At 45.5% G+C, this 23,049-nt stretch overlaps 1 protein-coding gene across 2 annotated transcripts in view; it reads right to left on the bottom strand.

Moving 5' to 3' along the window:
* RP2 (RP2 activator of ARL3 GTPase) overlaps window positions 1–22,613 on the bottom strand; it is a 98,395-nt gene extending 75,782 nt beyond the window's left edge. Inside the window, exon 1 of one of the 2 annotated variants that reach the window (XR_015299284.1) lies at window positions 22,336–22,613. Coding sequence is in view for 1 of the 2 variants with exons in the window: in XM_086934198.1 (XP_086790324.1) it covers window positions 22,336–22,443 (108 nt within the window). In the remaining variant the exon portion in view is untranslated. The remainder of the gene's footprint in view (window positions 1–22,335) is intronic. The other variant, XM_086934198.1, reaches the window with a different exon arrangement.
* Window positions 22,614–23,049: the final 436 nt, after the last annotated feature.

Raw genomic sequence — 23,049 nt, 5'->3', positions numbered from 1 at the left:
ACAATAGCCAACTTCCAAGTCACGGGAAAAACACCATTCGAAATGGCCAGATTCATTACATCTAGAAGGGGGGGAGCAGGACCTCTCTGCAGTTCTTCAGAATTTTAAGAGGGCAGGAGTCCAGGGGGGATCCCGATTTGAGTTTGTTGAGATGCTCATTTAAAACTTCAGCGGTCAGCAGGGGAAAATTGGACGGGATACCTCAGGGAGCCAAAGGCGGATTCGGCCAATGGGGAGAGACAGGTGGCGAGACGGGCTCCTGGATAGGATTGAGGGCTTCTAGTGCGGAATAGATGTCAACGATTTTGGTGTGAAAGAACGAGGAGATCTGATCGCAGAGATTTTGAGATGTGACAATGGGATCGGGAAGCTGAACAAGAGAAAGGGAATCCACAATTTTGAAAAGGTCTCTAGGGGAACTGAGGGAGGTTGTCAGATTGGAAAAATATGACTGTTTGGCTGCCAGGATTGCAGCCTTATATCCGGTTATAAGATTTTTGTGTTTAGTTCTTTCATCTGGTTCAGGGTGGGCTCTCCAGAACCTTTCTTGCCTCCTACACTCCTGCCTAAGGAGTCTGAGGGAATCAGAGTACCACGGGGCCGACGGGCGTTTCCTAGTGCAGTAGTGTAGTTTGGGAGGGGCAAGGATGTTAACTGCCTCCGAGATAGTATTGACAAGCTCCAGAGCAGCAGTATCCGTATCAATTGTGGGAGAGAACTTAAGATTGGCGATGATAGGGCCAAGGGACTCGTTGTTCAGTCCCCTATAGTTCCTTTTCAAAACCCAGTTGTTATTGCCCTTTGCGGGCAGGTCCTGCAGTCCAGATGTGAACTCGATAGGGATTGCCTTATGATCAGACCAGGAGAGGGGGAGGGGAAGGCCTACTTCCAGTCGAGGATAGTTGGTAAAGACCCCGTCCAGTGTGTGGCCGGCGGAGTGTGTAGAACTACCCGCTCTTTGTAAAAGACCATAAGAGGCCAGTGAATCTACCAAAGATATGGTGTCAGGCGATTTAGAATTTTCCAAATGAAAATGGAAATCACCAAGGATAGTGAAATTTGGCTTATCAATGAAAGGTTCAAGAATTTCTAGGAGTTCCGTGGTAAAAGCAGGCCTGGGGCCAGGGGGTCTGTAGATGAGAATGCCCGTAAAGGACACCGTGGGGGAGGGGCTAAGGGAGAAATGAGCAGCCTGGAAGGAGTTCTGAGGGGAATGAAGGCACTCAATACGGCATGTTGATGAGATCTTATGTAGAATGGCAATTCCCCCTCCTTTTCGGACCTCTCTGTCCAGTCTTACAAAGGCATAATGATCGGGGATGGCGTCAACCAGGTCAGGACCAGCTGATTCTGAACCCCAGGTTTCGGTAACAAAGGCCCACGAAGGCTTCCTCTCTGAGATGAAATCTCTAAAAGCAATATTGTTCTTCACTAAGGAGTGAGCATTTATAAGAAAGCCCACTTCCCCAGGAAAGGGAAAAGGGGACTGTGTCCCAATCACAGTCGGGGTGCTCGGGTGTGTGGGTGGGGATGTGTTACTCCAGTCTCTGAGGCACCAACACTCAAAACCGTCTCACAGTTTCTCCGGTACAATCTTATGATGACAGCTTTGCCAGGGTGGCCTGAGTGCTCTAAGGGAGCTAAGGGGGTAGACGGAGTTTGTAAAGGGAGGAGAGCGCGAGCAATCAATCTCCCTGGCCCCTGGCACCTCCTTGGCGCTGATGGGCACAGACGGGCAGGACTCTGGCACGACTCCGGCGCAGGTCCGGTGGATTCGCTGATCGCGTCCCCTGCGCGGAGACATATCCGTCCCCTTATATGCACAGCTAGAGCGCGTCACAGCGCTACTACACACCCAATATGGCCGCTGTAGTGAGATCGCCAAACCGTGACCGATCAGCGATAATGGTCGGCTGAGAGTGGCCCGGGCAGCGAGGCGAAGGGGAGAGGTGTGAGGAGGATTAAAAGCTTAGTAGTCAAGCAAAGTGTCAGGTAGGATTTTTAAAAGCATAATAACAGCGCAACAGACCTCCCGGCTTCCGCCTCAGGAGGGACACAAACTCACAATAGGATCGAGCGCAGGGCTCAAGGAATGCCCCTTATATGCACAGCTAGAGCACGTCACAGCGCTACTACACACCCAATATGGCCGCTGTAGGGAGATCGCCAAACCGGGACCGATCAGCGATAATGGTCGGCTGAGAGTGGCCCGGGCAGCGAGGCGAAGGGGAGAGGTGTGAGGAGGATTAAAAGCTTAGTAGTCAAGCAAAGTGTCAGGTAGGATTTTTAAAAGCAAAATAACAGCGCAACAGACCTCCCGGCTTCCGCCTCAGGAGGGACACGAACTCACAATAGGATGACAGCATCATTAGGGTTTTACGGGCTCGCTTCACAACCAGCACTGATTGTTTTCAACATTATTTTTATTGGTTTTAATGCTAGAGAATACAAAAGAAATGACACAATGATCCATAATAATACCAGCACTGATTTTTGACCAGGGAACAGCAAACACTGCCCACAGCAACACCATATATACAAATGACTATTACATGAGCTGTTTACCACTGTTTTAGGTAGGTGTATGGCGGTGTAGCCCTACAGATGTATAGCTTTCCCATCAAGAAGCCAATAACTATCCTAAATTAGCACCTAGGTAACCAGCTCAATCGACTATAACTGTCCTAACCAACCTCAGTCAAGGAGAGTAAATCAACTCTACCAGGGGAGGTTTCCAAAGGTCACTGGTATCCAAAGATCACAGCAGGTTGCAGGGACCTCTTGATCGGTGGACTAGTTTCTAATTATCAAGATTCTACAATGATGATTAAAGTTTGTATTTTCCAACCGCTCCTCCTCAGGGCCTCTACTTCCCGAGCCCCTACTTTCTCAGCCCTCCTCCTCCATGCCTAATATCACCTTTAATACTGCCAACGCACTAATTTTATTTTCCACTCCCAGGTTTATTTACCGTCATCACTGCCACAAGAGACTCATTACTGTGTACATTGTGCTCTAGAGACTAGAAACCGCCACCACCACAATAACACGCACCAGGCCCAACATTGCCTAAGGGAAACGGGGAGGGATTGGAAACACTGCCATTCAGCAAAAATCATTCCTCAGTTCCATTCTTATGAAACAGAAACTGTTATGGCAACACAATAGCTGGCTGAACACGAATGCAGTTTGATGGTATCTTTATCACAGTTTATTATTCTACAGATAATACATTCAAAGAACAAAATGGCTTCCTCCTTCCATACTGCACAGTACCAGTCACCCACAGCAAACCATGTGACGTACCAATATGAATTGTAACCACTGTGTCCATGCAGTTAAACAGACCAGTCAGCTCCATATCACATTGATTTACTAAGTGAATTTAAAATAAGAGCTCGACATTATTGATCATATACAGCAAGTAACTGTGATAAGTATACAGTTTAAAAATGGACTTCAGTCCTAGTGATACGCTCATTTATTTAAGACCGATATTCACACTAGCAAACAGTTACGATACCTCACGCGTTACAGGAGTTGTCCCAGGCAGACTTGAATTTATTTTTAACTTATGAAAGGCCAAGCACTCCCGGACTCTTTTTACGTCCTACAAAGGCTTAACAATAGCGTTAAAAAAGCTTTGTAACGTTCTGTAGATGCCACACTCCATATGACGACGATGATAATAAACATATTTTTCATGTAGCACTTAATAACACAATTTGTTGCTTCTAAGCGCTAAAGAAACAGGTTTGCTACTTTCCAATTTAATGGTATTCAATTTAGAACATGCCCAAAAGATTGGTAGGTTAAGCTGGCCTTAATTGGATTTACACTTGTAAATTGCAGCTCGCGAAAACTCAGCAACAAGTGTTTAGCTCTGATGGAGCCATCTTGCCAGGCAAAATTAGGACCTACAATATAGTGTGTCTGTGGCAATATGACCTGAAATAAGGTGGTATCCTTCATATTACTTACGCGTATATATATATATATATATATATATATATATATATATATATATATATATATATATAACAATTAGTAACATTTTGTAATGCACTTCAATAGAAATCGTAATGCAATGGCACTTCCAGCCAATCATACCAGCATAAAGTATCCATGATCACCCAGTACGCAGGAGACAACTGCATTCAGTTTAGCAAATAATGTAACAATGTTTATTTGACATGGAGCCTTTAAGCAGGGGTGCCACAAGTAGTCTATCAATTTTCCCTACATTTGATTGTGTTTTTGTGGACACCCACGAATATACATATACTTTGACAATACAGGCTGATGAAGAACAGCACTACTATATCACAGTAGATTGCCCACTAGCATCACATCTGATATGACCTTATGGGCTTCTAAGCAGTTTCATATTCATGTGCATGCTATACAGGAAGTTATTAACCATCACATTTGCCACCACCACATCGGCATTTTTTCACAAATGATTTAAAAACTCTGTATAGGTTGAGCGACTAAATCAGGCCAATTGAAGTCACCTGGGTAAAAAAGCATCCTCATTTAAACAGGAGGATCCCAGATTCCTCCATCAAAGATGAGAGCTGACTAACATGGCAGGCTTGAAGAACATGCAGATCGTCGAGGCTGGCTGAGTCGGACAGATAACTAAATACTAATAGATAGAGCACATTAGTCAAATTTCAAAATACTATGGCCCTGGTTACGATGTCAGGTGGACTAACGTCCGTCTGACACCGATGCGGAATAGGTACCGACCAACCGCAGGTTGGCGGTTCCGACCGCATCACTTGAATGCGACCGCACACAGTGCGCCCCGACAGATACATTTTTCTATGGAAGCTTGTGCGGTGGGCGGAAAACACCTGCAGCATAAGCTCCCACAGAAATATGGATGTTTCCAAACATCCCTGCACCGTTTAGGGGGGCACCATGGAATGGAAAGGCCAACATGGAATGTCTGTCGGAAACAGACATCATAATCCAGACTGCGGAAACACGGTCCTTAAGGGATTATGGTGAGTTTCCAACCAACCAACGGGCTCCTGGAGCCCGTTGGAAAGCATTGGTCAGTTCCTCCAACTGCTACCTCCAACTGCACACTTCGTAATGGGTCGGTCAGACAGCAGCAGGAGATGACGGTCAGACCGCAACCGACAAGCGATCGGTTTCAGTCTGACCGCTATCGTATTGAGGCCCTATATTTTGTCCCAAAATAGGCCCCATCAAATCCTGGTAAACTGCAATGCAAGTATATTGAAGGGGAAGGTTAAAAGACCTACATAATAAAAAGAAAGAAACAAACAAAAAACAACCACATTACCTCAACAACTAAATTGTAACATTACTGAAATATCACGCCTCCATTCTAATAACCTGCACCCTCAACTCACGGGCCGCTGTCTTCTACATATATCCTAATTAAAAATAATTGGTTTCCAGAACTAGGTTTAGTTACAGCTGGATTTTGTCCTTCTTTACCTGTTTGTTTATTCTATTGTACTGTACAAATTATTGCATCATTTATATAGTGCTTAATTTGGGCCAGTGAGCCCCACCAACACTCATTTTTTGGGAACTGTACTTATTTTTCCTGATCAGATGTTGACTACAAGCAAAAGAGTAGAAACACACAAGGAAAGGAGGAAAAGAAAGACGTAAAAACAGGCAGAAAGCAGGGACCATCAAGAGTGAGATGATGGACAACAGTGTCTGGTAGTGGACTAAGGAGAAATTAGGGGAATTCAACACTGGGTAGCCTTTGAATTTGGTGCACCAACTCTGCCGGAGCACAGCTCTGGGCACTGGCACTCATTAATTTACAAATTAAGCACTGGACAGCTTATTAACCCGGCATGGGAAGCTAAAGAACTTGCACAGCTCACTATTTTGTGTAGGGTATGTGGTTGGAAGTATGTTTTTGCTTGATCGGGAAACAGCCCTTACGTCGCGGCTCAAACCACGCTGTGCTTAACAACACGGCCCGATCCACGAACGTGCTTTTACAATGCATTCCTTTACTGCACAAGTCGTTACAATGACTTGTCTTAAGGAAGGCACTCTTGGACTGATACTGAACTTTAAGTCCAGCACTTTCCCTACTTTTGTGCAGACTGGAGTTGGAATAGTAAATTATATTATTCCAAAGTCCATGGCTTTCCCTAACGCAAGTCACTGTAATGACTAGCGTGGTGAAGGAATGCACTGTAAAGGCGCATTTGTGGTTTGGACTGTGTTGTTAAGGCAGGCATGGGAAATACCTGCGTGATTCCAACATACAACCCTTTGATCCTGTGTGGGAATTGTTTCCATGTAGTGCCTAATGACCACTGATGTGCTGTTATAGTGTTATGGGACACAGCACTTGGTGTGTGATGAAAAATTGTGAGAGACAGGAGCGAAGTTCATGGTTTTCAGTAAGCTAGCAGCTTACTGCAGGTTCTTTTATGATATTTCTAATGTTCGTAGAACACTTACCTGTCCTGAGCTGGCATAGGTTAAAAGGAAAATGGCGGAAAGATCTGCTTGAATGGACTCTGGTAATATCTTCCCATATCTGACTGTAATTGTGAGATGTGAAGAAGCTGTCGTAGTAAATAGCTAGTCGGGGCTTCAGCCATGCGCTAAATTAAAATCCTCCACTGACCAGCAACATGTGCCAAATCTCTTCAATTATTTCTCGCTTGTTCAGTTGGTAATGGGTAGTTTATTGCTGTGGAAAGGCACATGACCCTTAACAGTTTTGTCTTAAGTGAGTGCAAGAGCGTCAAGCAGTAAAAGGGAATTAATATTCAGCCTGTATGAAATACACTAGACTACCTGGCCAATGAGAAGTGGGTTATATATTGTATTGTAATTACATTTTCATAGCACTTACTACCCTTGTTGAGGTGTTGCAGCATCTTACACTGGGCAGCACACTGCTCCAGAACCCAACATGTTTTTTTGTTGTGGTGATTATTGGTTAGTAGGATTAGTCTTGTGCTCTTAAGGAAAGCATTCCACGCATTTATTCCAGTGTCTATGAGGTAGATCAAAATAATATTTGTTCGGTGTGATCTTTAGTGGAAGAGGAGAAGGCAAATTCATGAAAAAGGTGGCGGTACTAATAGATGAGCTACAAGAGGCTAAGTATTATTAGGATGCAGGGGTATGACTTTTAAAGGAGCGCTTGTGATCTTTGAAACTAAATGTGGGCAATTTGCAGAGTTCGAATAATAGGGATTAAAGCTAACATGCAAGTGACCTAGAGCAGCCTGTACTCAAGAGAGAGGCGGCGTGTCGAGGATGGAAAGGAATAAGTGTCATTTGAAAGGAAAAAAACAGTTGACAATCAGAGGTTTTAAGAGAAGGTCAGTTTTCATGCAGGGTTTTTGTAAATATTGTGGGTGCTTTTTGAGATAGCATGCACAACTGTAGAAGGCAACAACTTTATTTGCAAGTGTTACACTACCATAGTAGGCCATGAGAATCCTTGTATGCACCAACACCACCATCAACCATGAGGTAACTAGAACTAAATAGACATTGTTTCATTTTCCCACTAAAAACTGATGGAAGGAAAAGGCAAACTAGGAAGTTGTATTTTAAAATGTTGGACCTTAGAGATGTGCCTACCCTTTCCCTCCTATGATCAGTGCAAGATGATGGAGAGCAGAGTCTGTTTTAGTGAGTTTGTGTAAAGTAATGCTTCTCAGGGTAAGTGCCATTTGGTTGTCTCCAACCTGGAGCACCCAAAAAATAGGCACAATGAAGTGTGAGATATTGTATCTGGCTGTCATTCAGCCATCCTGCAGAAGTAATCAGAGACACAAAGGAAATGCCCTGCCTATAAACTTCGTCACCTGAGGAATAGAAGCTGCAGGCCACCCATTTGACAAGCCTGCACTGCTGCGGAAAACAAGACATTTCAGCTCCTTCCTAACAGGCCCTCATTGAAATTCTAAGGGGAGCTTTGTCTCCACTATTTCTCAAGTCGGTGATCAGTCTCCACACTAAAGGCATAGGAATGCAGGCAAGACACTTCCACTGGCTGTGAAGGCTGTCCCCAACTTCCCATAGTTTGAGATGGGTGATAATTAAATCCAGAACTGCCTTTAATATAATTACCACATTTATAAAGTGTCTATCACCAGCTAGCACACTGCAGAACGTATCATACATATAAATACATGTGGACACGCATTGCTAAAACATTTTTTGTGTTTAATGGGGTTATACTAAACAGAATTGGGTGCTGTAAGGCAGGGGTGGTTTGCCTATTTGAAACATATTAGCCATGCATGGACACCAACTTCACCTTTGCTGTCCAGTACCTCCTAGCTTTGCATGTACGAGGACTTTGTTACTATTTTCTTTCATGCTGCTTCTACAGAAGACCAACAATTACACAAATAGATTAACAACCCGAAAAGTTATTGGTGAATTTCTACTGCTCCTTTGTGGACAATACCTTGATTCTACCTCAAAGCTCAGGACTAATCTTCATAACAAACAAGCATTTACAATGCAATAGGTCTCGCATTATTAAAATTTGAGCTATTGGCATTGCAAATGACAATGGCTTTTATTCATTTGTTTTTAAAACCGGCAATCGGTGCATAAACACGCACTTTGAACGTATAGTCCTTGCTTACGATGAGCAAGGCTGGCAGTAAAAGAGACTGCCAGTCTTGCTTCTCATAAGCATGGACTATAAGTACAAATTGCTTGTTTACGCACCGATGCAAATGAATAAAAAGGCATTGTCATTTAGAATGCCAATAGCTCAAACTTTAATATTGCAAGACCTATTGCATTGTAAATGCTTGTTTTCCAATAGCCTGGGGATTCGTAATGGTTTTTAGATTCCGTGAAAGTAAACCGAATAAAATAGGCAAATTATAGCTATATTTCGTAGTTTTTTGGGGGGTAATCTCAAAAAGTGCTGCACAAGAAAACTTTTTTTTTTGTAAAAAGGATATCAACGCAAGGTTTACTGTGCTAAGTTAAACACCTTCCCAGCTTTAAGGAAAAAGCAGAGTTGTAATCAAAAAAGTATTTTCTTTTTACCATAATGTGTGCGTTTGTAGGTTGAGCCTCGACCTGTGGTATCTCTGTATGGGGGCGGCCCAAGGGGCTTGTAAATAAGCCCCAATATATCGACAAATGTGAGACAAACTTTAAGACTCTGATTGCGCGTTCTTACAATAGAGGGAAGAACTATTCCTATTGTATGATGGGGGGTCGTTTTATTTACGTTTTGGTTTAAGATTTGCAGGCGAGGTTGTCTGCACTTTTGTGGTGTCAGGGACAGCTACATTCCAGTCGATCAGTTGGCACCAATGTACAGCGCTCAACATCTTTCTAGAAGTGAAACAACTAACATGGCAGAATAAAACTCCCAAAGACAGAGGTAAAAGATAGCAGAGGACTGGCCCGTTCTGAAACCTCGCCCTGTATATCGACCCAAAAAACAAAATAAAGCGCACCACTGATGTGTCTTTGCTACCCAACTTTGACTGGACTTCTGATGTTTCATGGCAATAAAGCTTCATTTGACTGGGTGGAGAAAGCAATAGTGTGGGGCGCTTCAAGTTTGTGTGTGTGTGTGTTTTTGGGGTGGGAAGCTTTGAGTCCTGAGCCTCTCTGAGCGGGGGCTGCCTTGGCTGCATCAGGTGTGGTATAAAACGAGCTGCAGCCCGCGGCACAGGCAGGTGTGAGTGCTGGGCTCTACACAACATAAGAAAGAAATTACCTAAGCCTCTAGTGATTTCACAACACTTATTCATATGAAGTAAGATGAACGAAAACTAATACGTTTACCTTAGCAGTAATTTCTGCCTTTTATTTCATTATTTTTTAAATTAATATCTTTGATCACAAAAAGAACACATAGTCAACTAAACGAAATGCCACATTAGTACTTACACAGTGAAAATGAACAACGTGAAAATATGTTTTGACATACAATTACAAATAAACTCATAATAATCAAATATCAATACAAACGAATGAAATGTCACAAAGAACAATCAATATATACACACAATACGAAATACAAAGTTGCCATCCACAATGATAAATTAGACAACTAGCACCCTTATATTTGGGATAAATCAAATCCTCTGAAATATCAGGGACATAAGGGGGTGTATTTGCAATATTTAACCAAGGAGTTGAGTTCCTTTGTCTGCCAAAATCCATCTTGCGGGCTCTACACAAGGCATTCAGTGTCCCTTCCTGAGTCACCCTCAGTCTCTCACCGACTCCCGCGGATCATCCGCGAGACAACTTCAGCCGACGCCCCTCACCCGCGGTCCGGTCCCCCGTCTGCCCCCTCTGCCAGGCGAACCCCAAGACCGTCTCCCATCACCAGCACTGTCACTCATTACCAGCACTGCCTCTCATCGCCTGCACTGACTCCCATCACCATCTTTGACTTCAATCACCGGCTCTGACTCCCGTCATGCGGGTGCTGCCGAGCCTGATGTCAGTGCTGCTGCTGGTCTGGAGTGTGAGGGGCAAGGGCGGATTGGCACTGCGAGCACTCGGGCATGGGCCGAAGGGCCGGTGTCTCAGTGCACACTGTGGGCCGTTTTTTTCCCTTTACCAGTCCACAGAGTGCACTGACATGGAGAGGAAAGCAGATTCGCTGTGCGGCCGCCGTTCTGAGATGATCAGCTGTGGCCTCTCCTTGACCCCCCTGCCCTGCCAAGCAATCATGCTGATGGTGGGCTGGGGAGGGGTGACTGTGTGCCAGAATCGGCCTCCCAGGGGGCCAGGTGTTGCTCAGGCCATTGAGCCATTTTCACCTCGGCCCCCCTGGGGCTCACGCAGCCCAGAAACAGTGCTTGCATTAATCCTCACCCACAAACCTTCTCATTCAGGGCATAGTGGGCGAGGAAGAATGGGTCTCACTATGGGGGCCAGGTGATGTGGGGAACTCGCACAATCTTCACCTCAGCCTCCCCCCCACCCCCATGGATGGCCCAGAAGCTGTGTTTTTGCTTCAGCCCCTCTCCTGCCCTGAGGCACTGAAGGGCTGGGTAGGGCTGGGAAGGGCTGAGTAATTTACAAATAGCTGGGGCCTCCCTGTTTTCAGGTGCTCCTGTGCTGGAGGGCTGGGGAATAATTTTTTAAGAGAAAGGGGCCTCACTGCTTTCAGGTGCTCCTGCGCTGGAGGGCTGGGGAATAATTTTTTAAGAGAAAGGGGCCTTGCTGTTTTCAGGTGCTCCTGCGCTGGGGAAATTTTTTTAAGAGAAAGGGGCCTCACTGTTTTCAGGTGCTCAGCTTGTAGGACATTGTCACCTTGGCCCTTCCCAAGAACAATATCCTCCCACTTACATTCCTTGTGCCTTTCATGAAAGGGCATGCCCGTGAATGTGGGCCACGCCCGTGAATGTGGGCCACGCCCATGAATGTGGGCCACAACCATGAATGTGGGCCACGCCCCGCAAATGTGGGCCACGCCCCGCAAATGTGGGCCATGCCCTGCAAATGTGGGCCACTTTTTTCTTCAGTGCCCGGGCCAAATTGTGATCCCAATCTGACCCTGGTGAGGGGCCCCGTCCTGCCCAGGGAGCAGAGGATAAGCCCAGGACCCTGTGAGGTGAGTACCGTACCGCGGAGGGATACAGGGCGGTGGGTACGGCAGGTGAGAGGTACGCGGCAGGTGGGGTGTCTCTAGAATGACACACAGTGGACGCTACACCTGACCCGAACACGGAGACAGTGAGAGCAAAATTCGAGAGACGCAGGGGCAGTGAGTGCACCTCCCGAGGAGACGCAGGGGCCGTGAGTTCCAAAACAGAGGAGGGACACGGGGCACAAGTACCACACCTGAGAGGTACGGGTTGGGGGACAACTACACCTTGAGCACACAGAGGCAAAGAGTACCACACTTAACAGAAACACAGGGACAGGGAGTACTACTCATGACAGATGTAGGAGGACCACTCCCGAGACAAGGGCAGTGAGCACCACTCCCGAGACAGGGGCAGTGAGCACCACTCCCGAGACAGGGGCAGTGAGCACCACTTCCGAGACAGGGGCAGTGAGCACCACTCCCGAGACAGGGGCAGTGAGCACCACTCCCGAGACAGGGGCAGTGAGCACCACTCCCGAGACAGGGGCAGTGAGCACCACTCCCGAGACAGGGGCAGTGAGCACCACTCCCGAGGCAGGGGCAGTGAGCACCACTCCCGAGGCAGGGGCAGGGAGCACCACTCCCGAGGCAGGGGCAGGGAGCACCACTCCCGAGGCAGGGGCAGTGAGCACCACTCCCGAGGCAGGGGCAGTGAGCACCACTCCCGAGGCAGGGGCAGTGAGCACCACTCCCGAGGCAGGGGCAGTGAGCACTACTCCCGAGACAGGGGCAGTGAGCACCACTCCCGAGACAGGGGCAGTGAGCACCACTCCCGAGACAGGGGCAGTGAGCACCACTTCTGGGAGGGGCGCAGTGACCACCAATCCTGAGAGAGATAAGCAGTGATTATCACTCCTGAAAGAGACAGAGCAGTGAGTACCACTCACGAGAGAGAGAGACAGAGCAGTGAGTACCACTCACGAGAGAGAGACAGGGCAGTGAGTACCACCACTGAAAGGGACACAGCAGCGGTGATGACCACACAAGAGAAGGGCATGTGGGCAGTGGGCTTCACATCTGAAGAGAAGCTGGCATTTGCGTACCACGCTAGAGGGGGACACAGCATCCTTGGGCGCCACACCCGAAGGGACCCGGCGTGGGCGGTACCAGACTAGAAGTGAACACTGGCGCACTGATTTTCACACCAGAGGGGCACGCGGCAGTGAGCGCCGCATCTGACAGGAGCGGTAGGTGAATGCCAAGCCAATGAGTAACTCAGGGACAGAAAGCACCATAGCTGTGAGGGAAAGAGAGACAGTCAGTACCACACACCAGAGGATGCAATGGGATGAGCACACCGGGAAGGGACGCAAGGACAGTGAATACCACTCCTGTGAGAGGCACAGGGACACGGAGTCACATGCCCGAGGAGTACCTCACTTCAAAGGCTGCAATTGAGTAAGTTACCGCACCCAAGAGAGTCTCAGGGGCAGTGAGTATCAAAACCTGAGGTAGATACGGGGGCACTGAGTACCACACTTGAGAGACACGAGGACAGCGAGTGCCACTCATGAGAGAGACACAGAGGCAGGGAGTATCACTCCTGAGGGACAGGGAAAGATAGGTTCAGTGAGTACCACCCTTGAAAGGGAAATGGAAGCGGTGCGGACCACACAAGAGAAGAGCGGTCAGAGAGTGTCACATCCGAAGAGAGGCAGCGGTGTAGACACCATACGAGAGGGAGACAGTCACAGTGAGTATCACACCAGTCAGGGCCACAGCAGAGTGTGTGCCACACCTGAGAGGGACACAGGAGCAGTGGGTTACAGCACACAGAGAGTACCTCACATCAAAGGATGCAGAGGGGCAATTTCGGCACCCGAGACAGTCACAGGGGCAGGGAGTAATAACAGCTGAGGGAGAAACGGGGGCATTAAGTCCCAAACCTGAGAGAGACAGAGCACCATACCTGGAAGGGCGAGTAAGGCACCAGGGCTGGGCAGAGCATGGCTGGTACCACACCTGAAACAGAAAGCAGGGTGAGTACCACTTCAAGGACTGGCACAGGGCGTGACTTCCACAAGAGGAGGGGCACGGAGTGGGGCTACCAGACCTGACAGGATACAGGTGGGGGGGTACCACACTCGGAAGGCACAGAGTGGGGCCCAGGTTGAGCACCACACCCGAGTAAGGAGTGGGGCGAGTACTACATTTGGGAGATAGCTGGGCAGAACAGGGGGCACAGCAAATCCGCTGAACTAAACATCTCGTCTACCATAAGAGGTGTGCAGAGATGTGATCTGTGAGCTGGGGTGAAATGAGGGAGTGAGCGGACAAGTCGGGAGGGAAGGAAACAAGGCTTGAGGGCAGCAATTCAGAATAAGCCAAGCGATAAAGGCGAGATAAAAGAAAGGAGGAATACCAGGGAGAGGCAAAACTAAGGGGTGGAAAGTGCGACAATAGGGAGGTGAAATAAAACGCAGAAAGAAACAAAATGAAAGAGCTGTACAAGGAAGGGCAGAGAGGAGTACAGTACTGTAAGACAAATGCATGCAAAAACAAGCAGCATTAAAAGCGATCGCTTTCGCGATCGCTATTGTATGTTTTCAATTATCGCGCCCGTGTCTGGGCACGATAATTGAAAACATATGGGCTTTGGTGCGCGTAACAGACACCAATAGGCCATGGGCGGAGCTATGCGACCCCCTATGGCCTATTGCGTGTTATTTTAATAAACAACACGCACGCAAAGCTCAATCAAAATGGACCATAGGAAATGAACACGCACGAGCGTGTGGAATTTCCAGGTCCATTTTGAAAATCCCTACAAAACGGCTCGCCTGCGCAGTGCATCACGAGGGTCGAACCCTAAAAATGACTGCTCCCCCCACTCTGCCAGCAAAAATATATTTCAAGATAATCACAAAGGCAAACACGTACCATCACCCACTGCTGGCCTTAATTAAATCTCATGTTTTAAAATATCGCATAAGGAGAGATCAAGAAAAAGTGACTAGCTAATCCAGAATTTGTTTATGTTGCGTGGGCTACAGACTCTCTGGCTATTTCTTAGCTTTGCATGGATCAGTGAGAAGGAGTCGATATGGCAGTGGCAGCAGGGCTAGGCAGTTAACATCTCCTATGGAATGGATCCCGGGAGTGAACTACATGAACATGTCCTTCTGTCAATATTTGGGCCAGAAAAGATTAAGACAAATTATTGACGTCGATACGAACATAGAAGTGACCACAAAGTGAGCCTTTCTGGGAAGGATTTGCCTTTATGACTGCAGAGTGGAGGGCGAACATAGAGTGTTATGATACGAACAGTACTTTTAACACTTGAAGGCATTAGGGGTAAGCACCCCTCTCCCCATTTACATTGTCCTCTTCTCCTGCATAAAGTTGGGCTGGGAAGAGGCAATGTTATTTCTGTTTATGTGTCATGTGGATACCACGCCTTGTTGACTTTAGTGCACTTTTACTGTTTCTTCGCATTATTTCAGTTGTCTTTCAGAAGTAAGCACTGAAATGTCCATGCTGTCCTCCTTTTGCAACCAGCATAACTTATGTTGCTGATTATGAAGAAATCAATGAATAAATGTTTAAAAGAAGAAGTGATAACAAGGTGTGTAATACAGCCATCAATCCTGTATAACAACTCACATGGCTCATTTGAGAGCTCCCTTCGGGACCATGGGTTCTTCGTACCCGCAATAAAGAAAGAAGTTCTCAGTCCGAATGTATACAAGGTTTACATTTTCATATGGCTCCAAATAAACAAATTTGACATCCAACAAAATAGAGGGCAACCTCAAATTGAAAATGGCAAATTCCGATAAACAACTGTTCAGCATGTCTTTTTAAACAGTATACACACTTGGCTGTTTTTCACCAAACTCCTCACTTGGACTAATGTGATCAAGATTATCAGAGTCACATGGGACTTGCCAAGGCTATATAAATATAACCTTCATATAACACTCAGTACTCTGATCCTGGATGGTTCAGCACCGTGTCTGCCCTTATTGCAGCCACTGATCATATTCGCATGCTGATGGATCAGAGTGGATAGGCGGTGCAGATTATGCTCGATCTGTCGGCGGCTTTCGACACCGTCTCCCCAGTGCGCATGGTTCAACGTCTGCAGGAAGTGGGTGTTATGGGAAAGGCCTTGCCGCTCATGACAGGGAGAATGAACATTGTCAGCTGCAGGAGGTTTCAGAGCAAAAGCCTTTAGCTTTCCTTGTGGGGTTTCTCAGGGCTCCTCACTGAGCTCCACCCATTTATGTGACTCCTCGAGCCAAGTTGGGGAGTTCATTTGGGTTCCATGTGATTTCCTATACGGACAACACACAAATCACTGTTTCCATCTAAAATGAATTGGAATAGGCTGCAGAAAAAGTTAACCAGTGCATAGCAAGCATTATCTACTGGAAGTAGAGTAACTCCCTAAAGATTAATGCAGATAAGACCAAGATACTGGTATTTGGTTCACAGAATTCCACCTGATCGAACGCCTGGTGGCCGGCACACTGTGGTCCCCTTCCCATTTAGGACAGCAAAAAACTTGGGGGTCACTTTCGATGAGGGTCTGTCCTTTGACCCTCAGGTCAGCTGAACCGTCAGCACCTGTTTGTATATCTTAAAAAGCCTTTGAAAGGTGCTACCGACATTCCGTCACGTCACGTCTTGATTACTGCAACGTTGTGTAACTCAACATCAATGTGGCTTCCCTGAACAATCTTCAGGTTGTTCAGAACCCGGCAGCCAGTCTGATCCTTAACATGCCAAAGCACCAATCAGCCAGGGAGGGGATTTGTGCCTTGCACTGGCTCCTCATTAGGAAGCGCATCTCCTTCAAGGTCCTTAGTACGGTATACAAGGCCTTGCACAATAAAGGCTCGCCGCAGCTGAAAACCCTGTTCCAATGGTACACCCCCGGATGGACTTTAAGCTCCTCCTCCCAGAAAAAACTGATATCTCCTAAATTCCGCAAAGCCAGATGGGGCGGTCTCTCCTTTTCAGTAGCGGCTCCCAAACTCTGGAACTCCCTGCCCTCCTCCATTTCCAAGGCTTTTAGAAAACTTCTGAAAACATTGCTATTTTCATCATAGTTGGCTGATCTGTGCCTCTCTCTACCCCTCCATCTGCCGAGCGCCTTGACACCCTCGGGTGTTAGTGCGCTTCATACATTTTATCCTATCCTATCAAGGTGGCAATCAAAGCAAGATATCGCCCAATACAATTAAAAGTACTCCAAAGACTAGACTATACTATAAGGTCCTCTTACATAAATTGGGTAAAGCTGCAGATGAGAAGTGCTTACAGGATATGGACAGAAAGGCACATTCTATCACACACTATGGACAGCTCCCAACTTCACCAGTTCTGGGAGGGAGTCAAATTGAGACTGGTGGAAGCAGTAGAAATACACACAGATCCAAACGCATTGCTGGTGTCCTGGGGCTATGGAAGGAAACCGATGCTACATCCTATAAGAAACTCCTTATTAACTTGGGATTTCTCTTGGCCATACAGAAAATAGCCCCTAAATGGGGAACTACAGTGATTCCAAAACTGCAAGCTTGGGTGTGAGAAATAAATGTATGTTATGCAAGAGAGAAGATGATTAAAAAAAGTAGAGAATGTCCAAAAATAATTTGCTAAAATATGGGGTGGATAAGTGAGAGATGGACATTTAAGTACAGGATTAGAAACGAGCTGCATGGCGAAGAATTATGACAGTCATCACGATGACAGGGGCAAGTGGCAGCTATCAGAATTCCAACATGGCATTCAAAAACGGATTCTCGTTACTACACCGGGAAGAGGTGACTCCAGGAGGATGGAGGGGATGGAACAATGCGACGAGGTTATGTAGAGTCGCACCGTTGGAATATGATGTTATGATAACTCAACAAAAATACTATACTAAAAAAAAGAAAAACATTCAACAAAGGTCTATAAAATACCCAATACAGTATTTTTATCTCTACAGTTAAGATTTCCCAAATTACAATGCACCGCATTATCTACGTTTCTCAAATGTGGCTGAGGATATGTTGCAAGCTTAACCCACACACCCAGCTGTGACTTGCTCCATGCTTGTCGATTTTTTACACAAAGAGATGCATGGAGGAAAATCTACGGACTTTCCAATTTAGCACTGACAGATTATACTTCCTCTTTCCATCTGTCGTCAGCATTTACGAAATACTCGAAAAAAGAGGAAAAATGTTTTGAGCTATATAAAATTAAGTCTTAAGCCAATTTCGGGTTTTCAGTTCAATTATTAACTTTTTTTTAGAAACTGCCAAAAAATGGCAAGCTACTAATGTTTTGCTGCCTATATTAAACTTGATTTTTAAATCTACCTCACTTGTTTGTTAGAACTAAGTTTATTTCTGCTCTCACGCGAAGGTCACACTCTAAGCCCCCACATCTTCTGGCAAGCTGCAGAAACAATACATGCCTTCACAAATTAAGGTACAAACCATTTGGAGGAAGAACTCTGCATTTACAGTATTGCACCATCTGGAAAACCTCCCTTCGTCTGCAATACGACCTTGTAAAGATCTCGAAGTTTACATCCCCCAAGAGTTCTGCTGCCTACATCCGAGTGACTCCATCTGAGATACCAGTCTGGCCTTCACAGGCATGGTCAGTAAATAATTGTCAGTACTATGTATCCTACCCTCAAATTTAGAAATGGTTGTGGGAAAGCAACAGACTAGTAGAAATCGAAAACATATAAAATTACATCATTAACTATTGGCTTCACTTGGCCTACTCCAATTGTTTTCTCAGCCATCATGAAAAATATAGAAATAAACAAATTGAACTCCAAAAATGAAATATACCAGAGCCCCAACGAAAGACAACAGCACATCCCTCTAACTTGTCTTACTTGCATCATATTTGGCGGAATTAATGAACACATATCTTAATGGTCCCTCTAATACTAGGGCAGTTCTGAGCAAAACTGTGCCAGCAAGATTTGCAGCAACATATCTCCTTTCGGCATACTCATAAAATTAGCTATGAGAAGGATTAATGGACAGATTAAATACTTTAAGTCTACAATATTCATCATGAAAACGTGAATGACAAGATTTATTCAAATAGCTTTTTTTTAAACCAAATCAATGTGCACTACCACATGCTGGCATGAGTCATTCTGCATGCATATGAAGTTAGAAGATGAAAAATTGGTGCTACTCAAAACTATCAGGGTTGCTTCCCTTAAACGTATTGCTGGTGAGGGAATCACTGACCTGTAGTGCAGAATGAGGTTGCATGATTATTAAGTCCAAACCAGTGATGTGTTGAGTAACCTACACCGCCTTACTCTATTTATACCAGTATCAAGATTCAGAGAGCGTTCAATTGCCTCACACAGCTGACCTTTCCATTCATGGACCTGTGGGCTGGAGTTTTTTTCCTAGACCCTACATAACTTTACTATTCTATTATGTCTGACGACGTAATACCATTTTAGACATGAAGAAATAATCAATTATTAAAACATAACAAAACCAGCTCCTTCTCAGGTTACTATGGTTAAGTCTAATAACAAGTACATATATTTTAGAACTATAAATCCTGAGTGCACTGCCTTTCAAAACAAAGCTAGATTATTTTCCATCAATAGTTTACACATGCTCTATGCAGATCCCAATAATGTCCTCCGACCTACTCCTTTTTTAGCTGCTGACAGCTGTTACATTTCCCACTACCCTCTGGTACTGTTCAATTGACCAATTCTTAACCCATACAATGTCTAAAATGTGGTAGCAGAACATGACATCTAGACATCTATTTTGCTATTACCATGCCTACGAAAAAAGCTGAGGGCCCTATTTAACCTTTGGCTATATAGTGGCTGCCCCCGTACCTTTGAATAACGCTTTTGAATGGCACCTTGAAAGAGGGGAGCTCTCATTTTTAATAGATAGTACATTTTAATTTTAAAATATTACATATTTTCTTTCTTTGAAAAGAGATGCCATCTGGGAGGCGGACTTTGTTAAGACTCCTGAAAGCTACCACTTTTGGATAAACTGCTTCTTTAAGGGAACCAATGCTGGTTCACTGTCACATTCTGCAGTTCTAGTGGTTATTTTGAAACTGTAAGCTTGAGGTAGAGGACTTTGGCAGGACCCTAGTCACAGGAAAAAGGATGATCGGGAATGACTTAGACCAACCTAGCGCCTCTTCTACCCATCACTGTTACTCAAGTCAAAAGCCGTTCTACTCCCATAAATCATCACAGTAGCTTTCTTAAACTCCACACCCCTATATCCTCACTCTGACAGTTTTACGTTGTACAGAGAATTATATTGCATGGAAGAAGAACATGAAATGTTTTAGATCTGGGCAATTGTGGGAAGTGTTTTATCAATAATTTGCGTTATTTTGACTCATACAAAGTTTTCACAGGGATTACACTTTTTTTTACATAAAGAAAGAGTTACCGCAGACTTTAAATACATAAACAGATCATCTTCAGTATCTAACTTTTTCTCATTTTCTAGGGATTTTGCTGACCGATGTCTTCAGTGATAAACTCCTAACAAGCAGGCTTACTCCACAATGCGATTTCTCTAGCCCACAATCCAGGTCTAAGCAAAGACGCTTAAAAATAGGATCATAAACCTATTTCCTATCTCAAGCAATTAGTATAAACAATTCCTCAGTATGAAACGGTTGATGTGCCCACATATCTTTATAACTTTTCTCTGATTTGTCCTCCGGTCCAAATGTTCCGAATGTTCCTCACCTATTTAACCTCTGGTTCACCTTTATGTAATACACTCTTGTCATACTGAAAACCCTTCTATGTGCTGCTTTGAAATTTTAAAAGGGCGGGTTAAGGTTGAATAGGTAATGGTTGGAGTACACAGGTGTGTGGATCGATACAAAAGGAGAAGTGGGCAAAGAAGAGTGAGATTACAGCAGGATTTCGGTTGACAGTATTATTGAAATACTCTGCATCATATAATTAAGAATAGAGATGATTTCATTTGTTACAAGAGTACTCCGTATCAGAAGCATGGCGATGACCCCCAATTCCTGCTGGCATGACAGCATGACTCTTGCAATGTTCCAGTCTTCATCTCCGGCTCTCTAACTGTCAGCTTGTATCCTCAGGATTTTGTCATATATTCAGTGCGGCTTTTGCTGGCTATGGCTCCCATAAGACATATGCGTTGTTCTCATGAACACTTTCTTTTTTTGTTGTGGAGTTTTATATAGCGCAAACTAAACCCGAAGGTATCAGAGTGCTTTACATGAGCGTCAATAAGGGGAGGGGCTATGGAGCGATGAGGGGCACTGTTGGAGGGTGGTAGTGAGGGAGTCTGAGGAGAAGGTCATGTGGGGAGGGGCTAGGGAGCGATGAGAGGCACTGGTGGAGGGTGGCAGTATGGGAATCCGAGAGAGAGGTCATGGGGTGGAAGGGGGAGATAGAGAGAGATATGGGGCACTGGGGGAGGGTGGTAGTCAAGGTATTTACGGAGAAAGAGGTTTTTGGGTGGTGCCAAAAAAGACTTTCGCATCAGCGCTAAAGCCGGCCCTGTCATGGCCTTTCTGTTTTTGTTTATTTAATTAGCAGTCGGGTCATAAGGGCTAATGTTGAACATTAATTTTCCCCAGTAAAAACATTAGTGAAAGGTAAGTCCCATGGTGCCCGATATGGGACTGGGGCCCAAGGTCAGCTGTGAGATCAGGTGCACTGGAGATGAGTAGTGGATAATCAAGCCTGTAAGGGAGTGCTTTGCAGAGCCCGGGGTCAGGTGGAGGTAGTAATGAAGAGGAATTCTCCCTGAAGGCTCGCACAGAGGGAGCCCGAGAAGTGTCACTTGCCTGATACTCCCACCTCAGAAACCTCCTCTGCCCATCAAAGGAACAATACATGGAGAAAAAAAAAATTGAGAGTGATAATATTTAGAAAGGGACTTGGAAAAGAGCGCGTTTTACTGAGCCTTGTAAGACTAAGAAGAGATAAAGGAGGAACCTGAAGCAGGCCTGCCCAGACATGTATGAGACAAGTCGAGCCCGCAGTGGCCAACCCAAATGCACCCTTGGCCCACCCAAATAAAAATTCCTGGAGCCGGGCCTGTTGATACTGAAAGAAGTGATATACGAGGACTGAGAATTTGGTTTTGGAGGGAGAAGGGTGTGCTGGATAGGAAAGTGATGTGCTGGATAGGAAAGTGATGTGCTGGATAGGAAAGTGATGTGCTGCAGGGGTGATTTGGTGTCCATATGGCGAAAGGAGATGCACCAAAACTGAGACTGCTGCAATAGCATAGAATATGCTGCAGAAAATATAATGCGGGTGGAGTAGAGGCAAAGGGTGTGTTGGAAAATAGCATGGACGAATTACAATGAAGGACAGCTGCATTCTTAAGTCGGTCAGATGTTTGATAGCGAAGCAAGAAAGGGCGCCCTTCTTCGCAAACAGCTGTCACTAGACCACTAGAACCAATTCCACAACATTCTAGAGTTCATTCCAACATTCTAAAATCATCTGCATTCATTATGCACCAGTACGGGATGTAAAAAGGCAAGAGGGCGATGGTGGAGTATGTGCTGTAAAGAGGAAGATGCTGTGGAGATGGGACGTGGTGGTGCAGAGATGACAATCTGTTTGTACAAGAGGTGTTTATTATTGCTGGAGGGGGTGCTGGCGTAAAGGGAGAGCTGCGTGGAGAGAGTTTGTGTTCTTAGTGGTGGGAAAGGGCTTGGTCAGAGCTTCTGTTCGTCGGTACCTTTTCGCGTTTGTCCCAGCTGTACTGTTTGGGCTCTTCGGCCTGGGTTTGGTCGCTGTCACCATCCTTTTCTTTCTTCTTAGATTTCTTGGAGAAGAAGCAGCCCATGGCCGCACCGCCACAGGGGATGCTAGACCTCGGGTAGCAGGGACAGCAAGCACCAGGCTGACAGCTAAGCTTCTCGCTGTAACTACGCCCCCACGGGCGTCAGTGCTTCCTCATTCCACTGCCAACTGCCTCTCCCCGTCACCATGACAACAAGTCCCGCCCACCTCATTGCTTTCCGTTGGGAAACCAAAGCGTCGGAAGCCTGGAAGACGGACAATACCTACTAGTACCACAGCGCTGAAAGCTAAAGAGCGGCCATATTAGAAAGGTAAACTGTAGATATGACTGAATTTCCATTCAAAACTGACATCTCTACTTAAACACCGCTTAAAGGCGCTTCAATTTAAAATACACGTTTTAACATGTTAAAATATTTATACGTCTCATTGAAAACTAACAATAGACAAGAAATACTATTTTAAAACATTCACGTATTAATAACCCGTGGATCTCCAACATAATGAATTTAAATTTCTGCTTGAAAACTATTCTTCTGGTCTTTCTGAAGTACACTGTTAAACTTTCAAAAGTGTGTGCAAATCTGCAATGCTTAAAGTTAGAAAGCTGTCCAGAGTGCTCCAACTAGAGTGTCACGGGTCTTGAACT

Source organism: Lissotriton vulgaris, chromosome 8 (assembly GCF_964263255.1).
Source record: "Lissotriton vulgaris chromosome 8, aLisVul1.2, whole genome shotgun sequence".
NCBI lineage: Eukaryota > Metazoa > Chordata > Amphibia > Caudata > Salamandridae > Lissotriton > Lissotriton vulgaris.
This window is presented reverse-complemented; position numbering and strand designations above follow the sequence as displayed.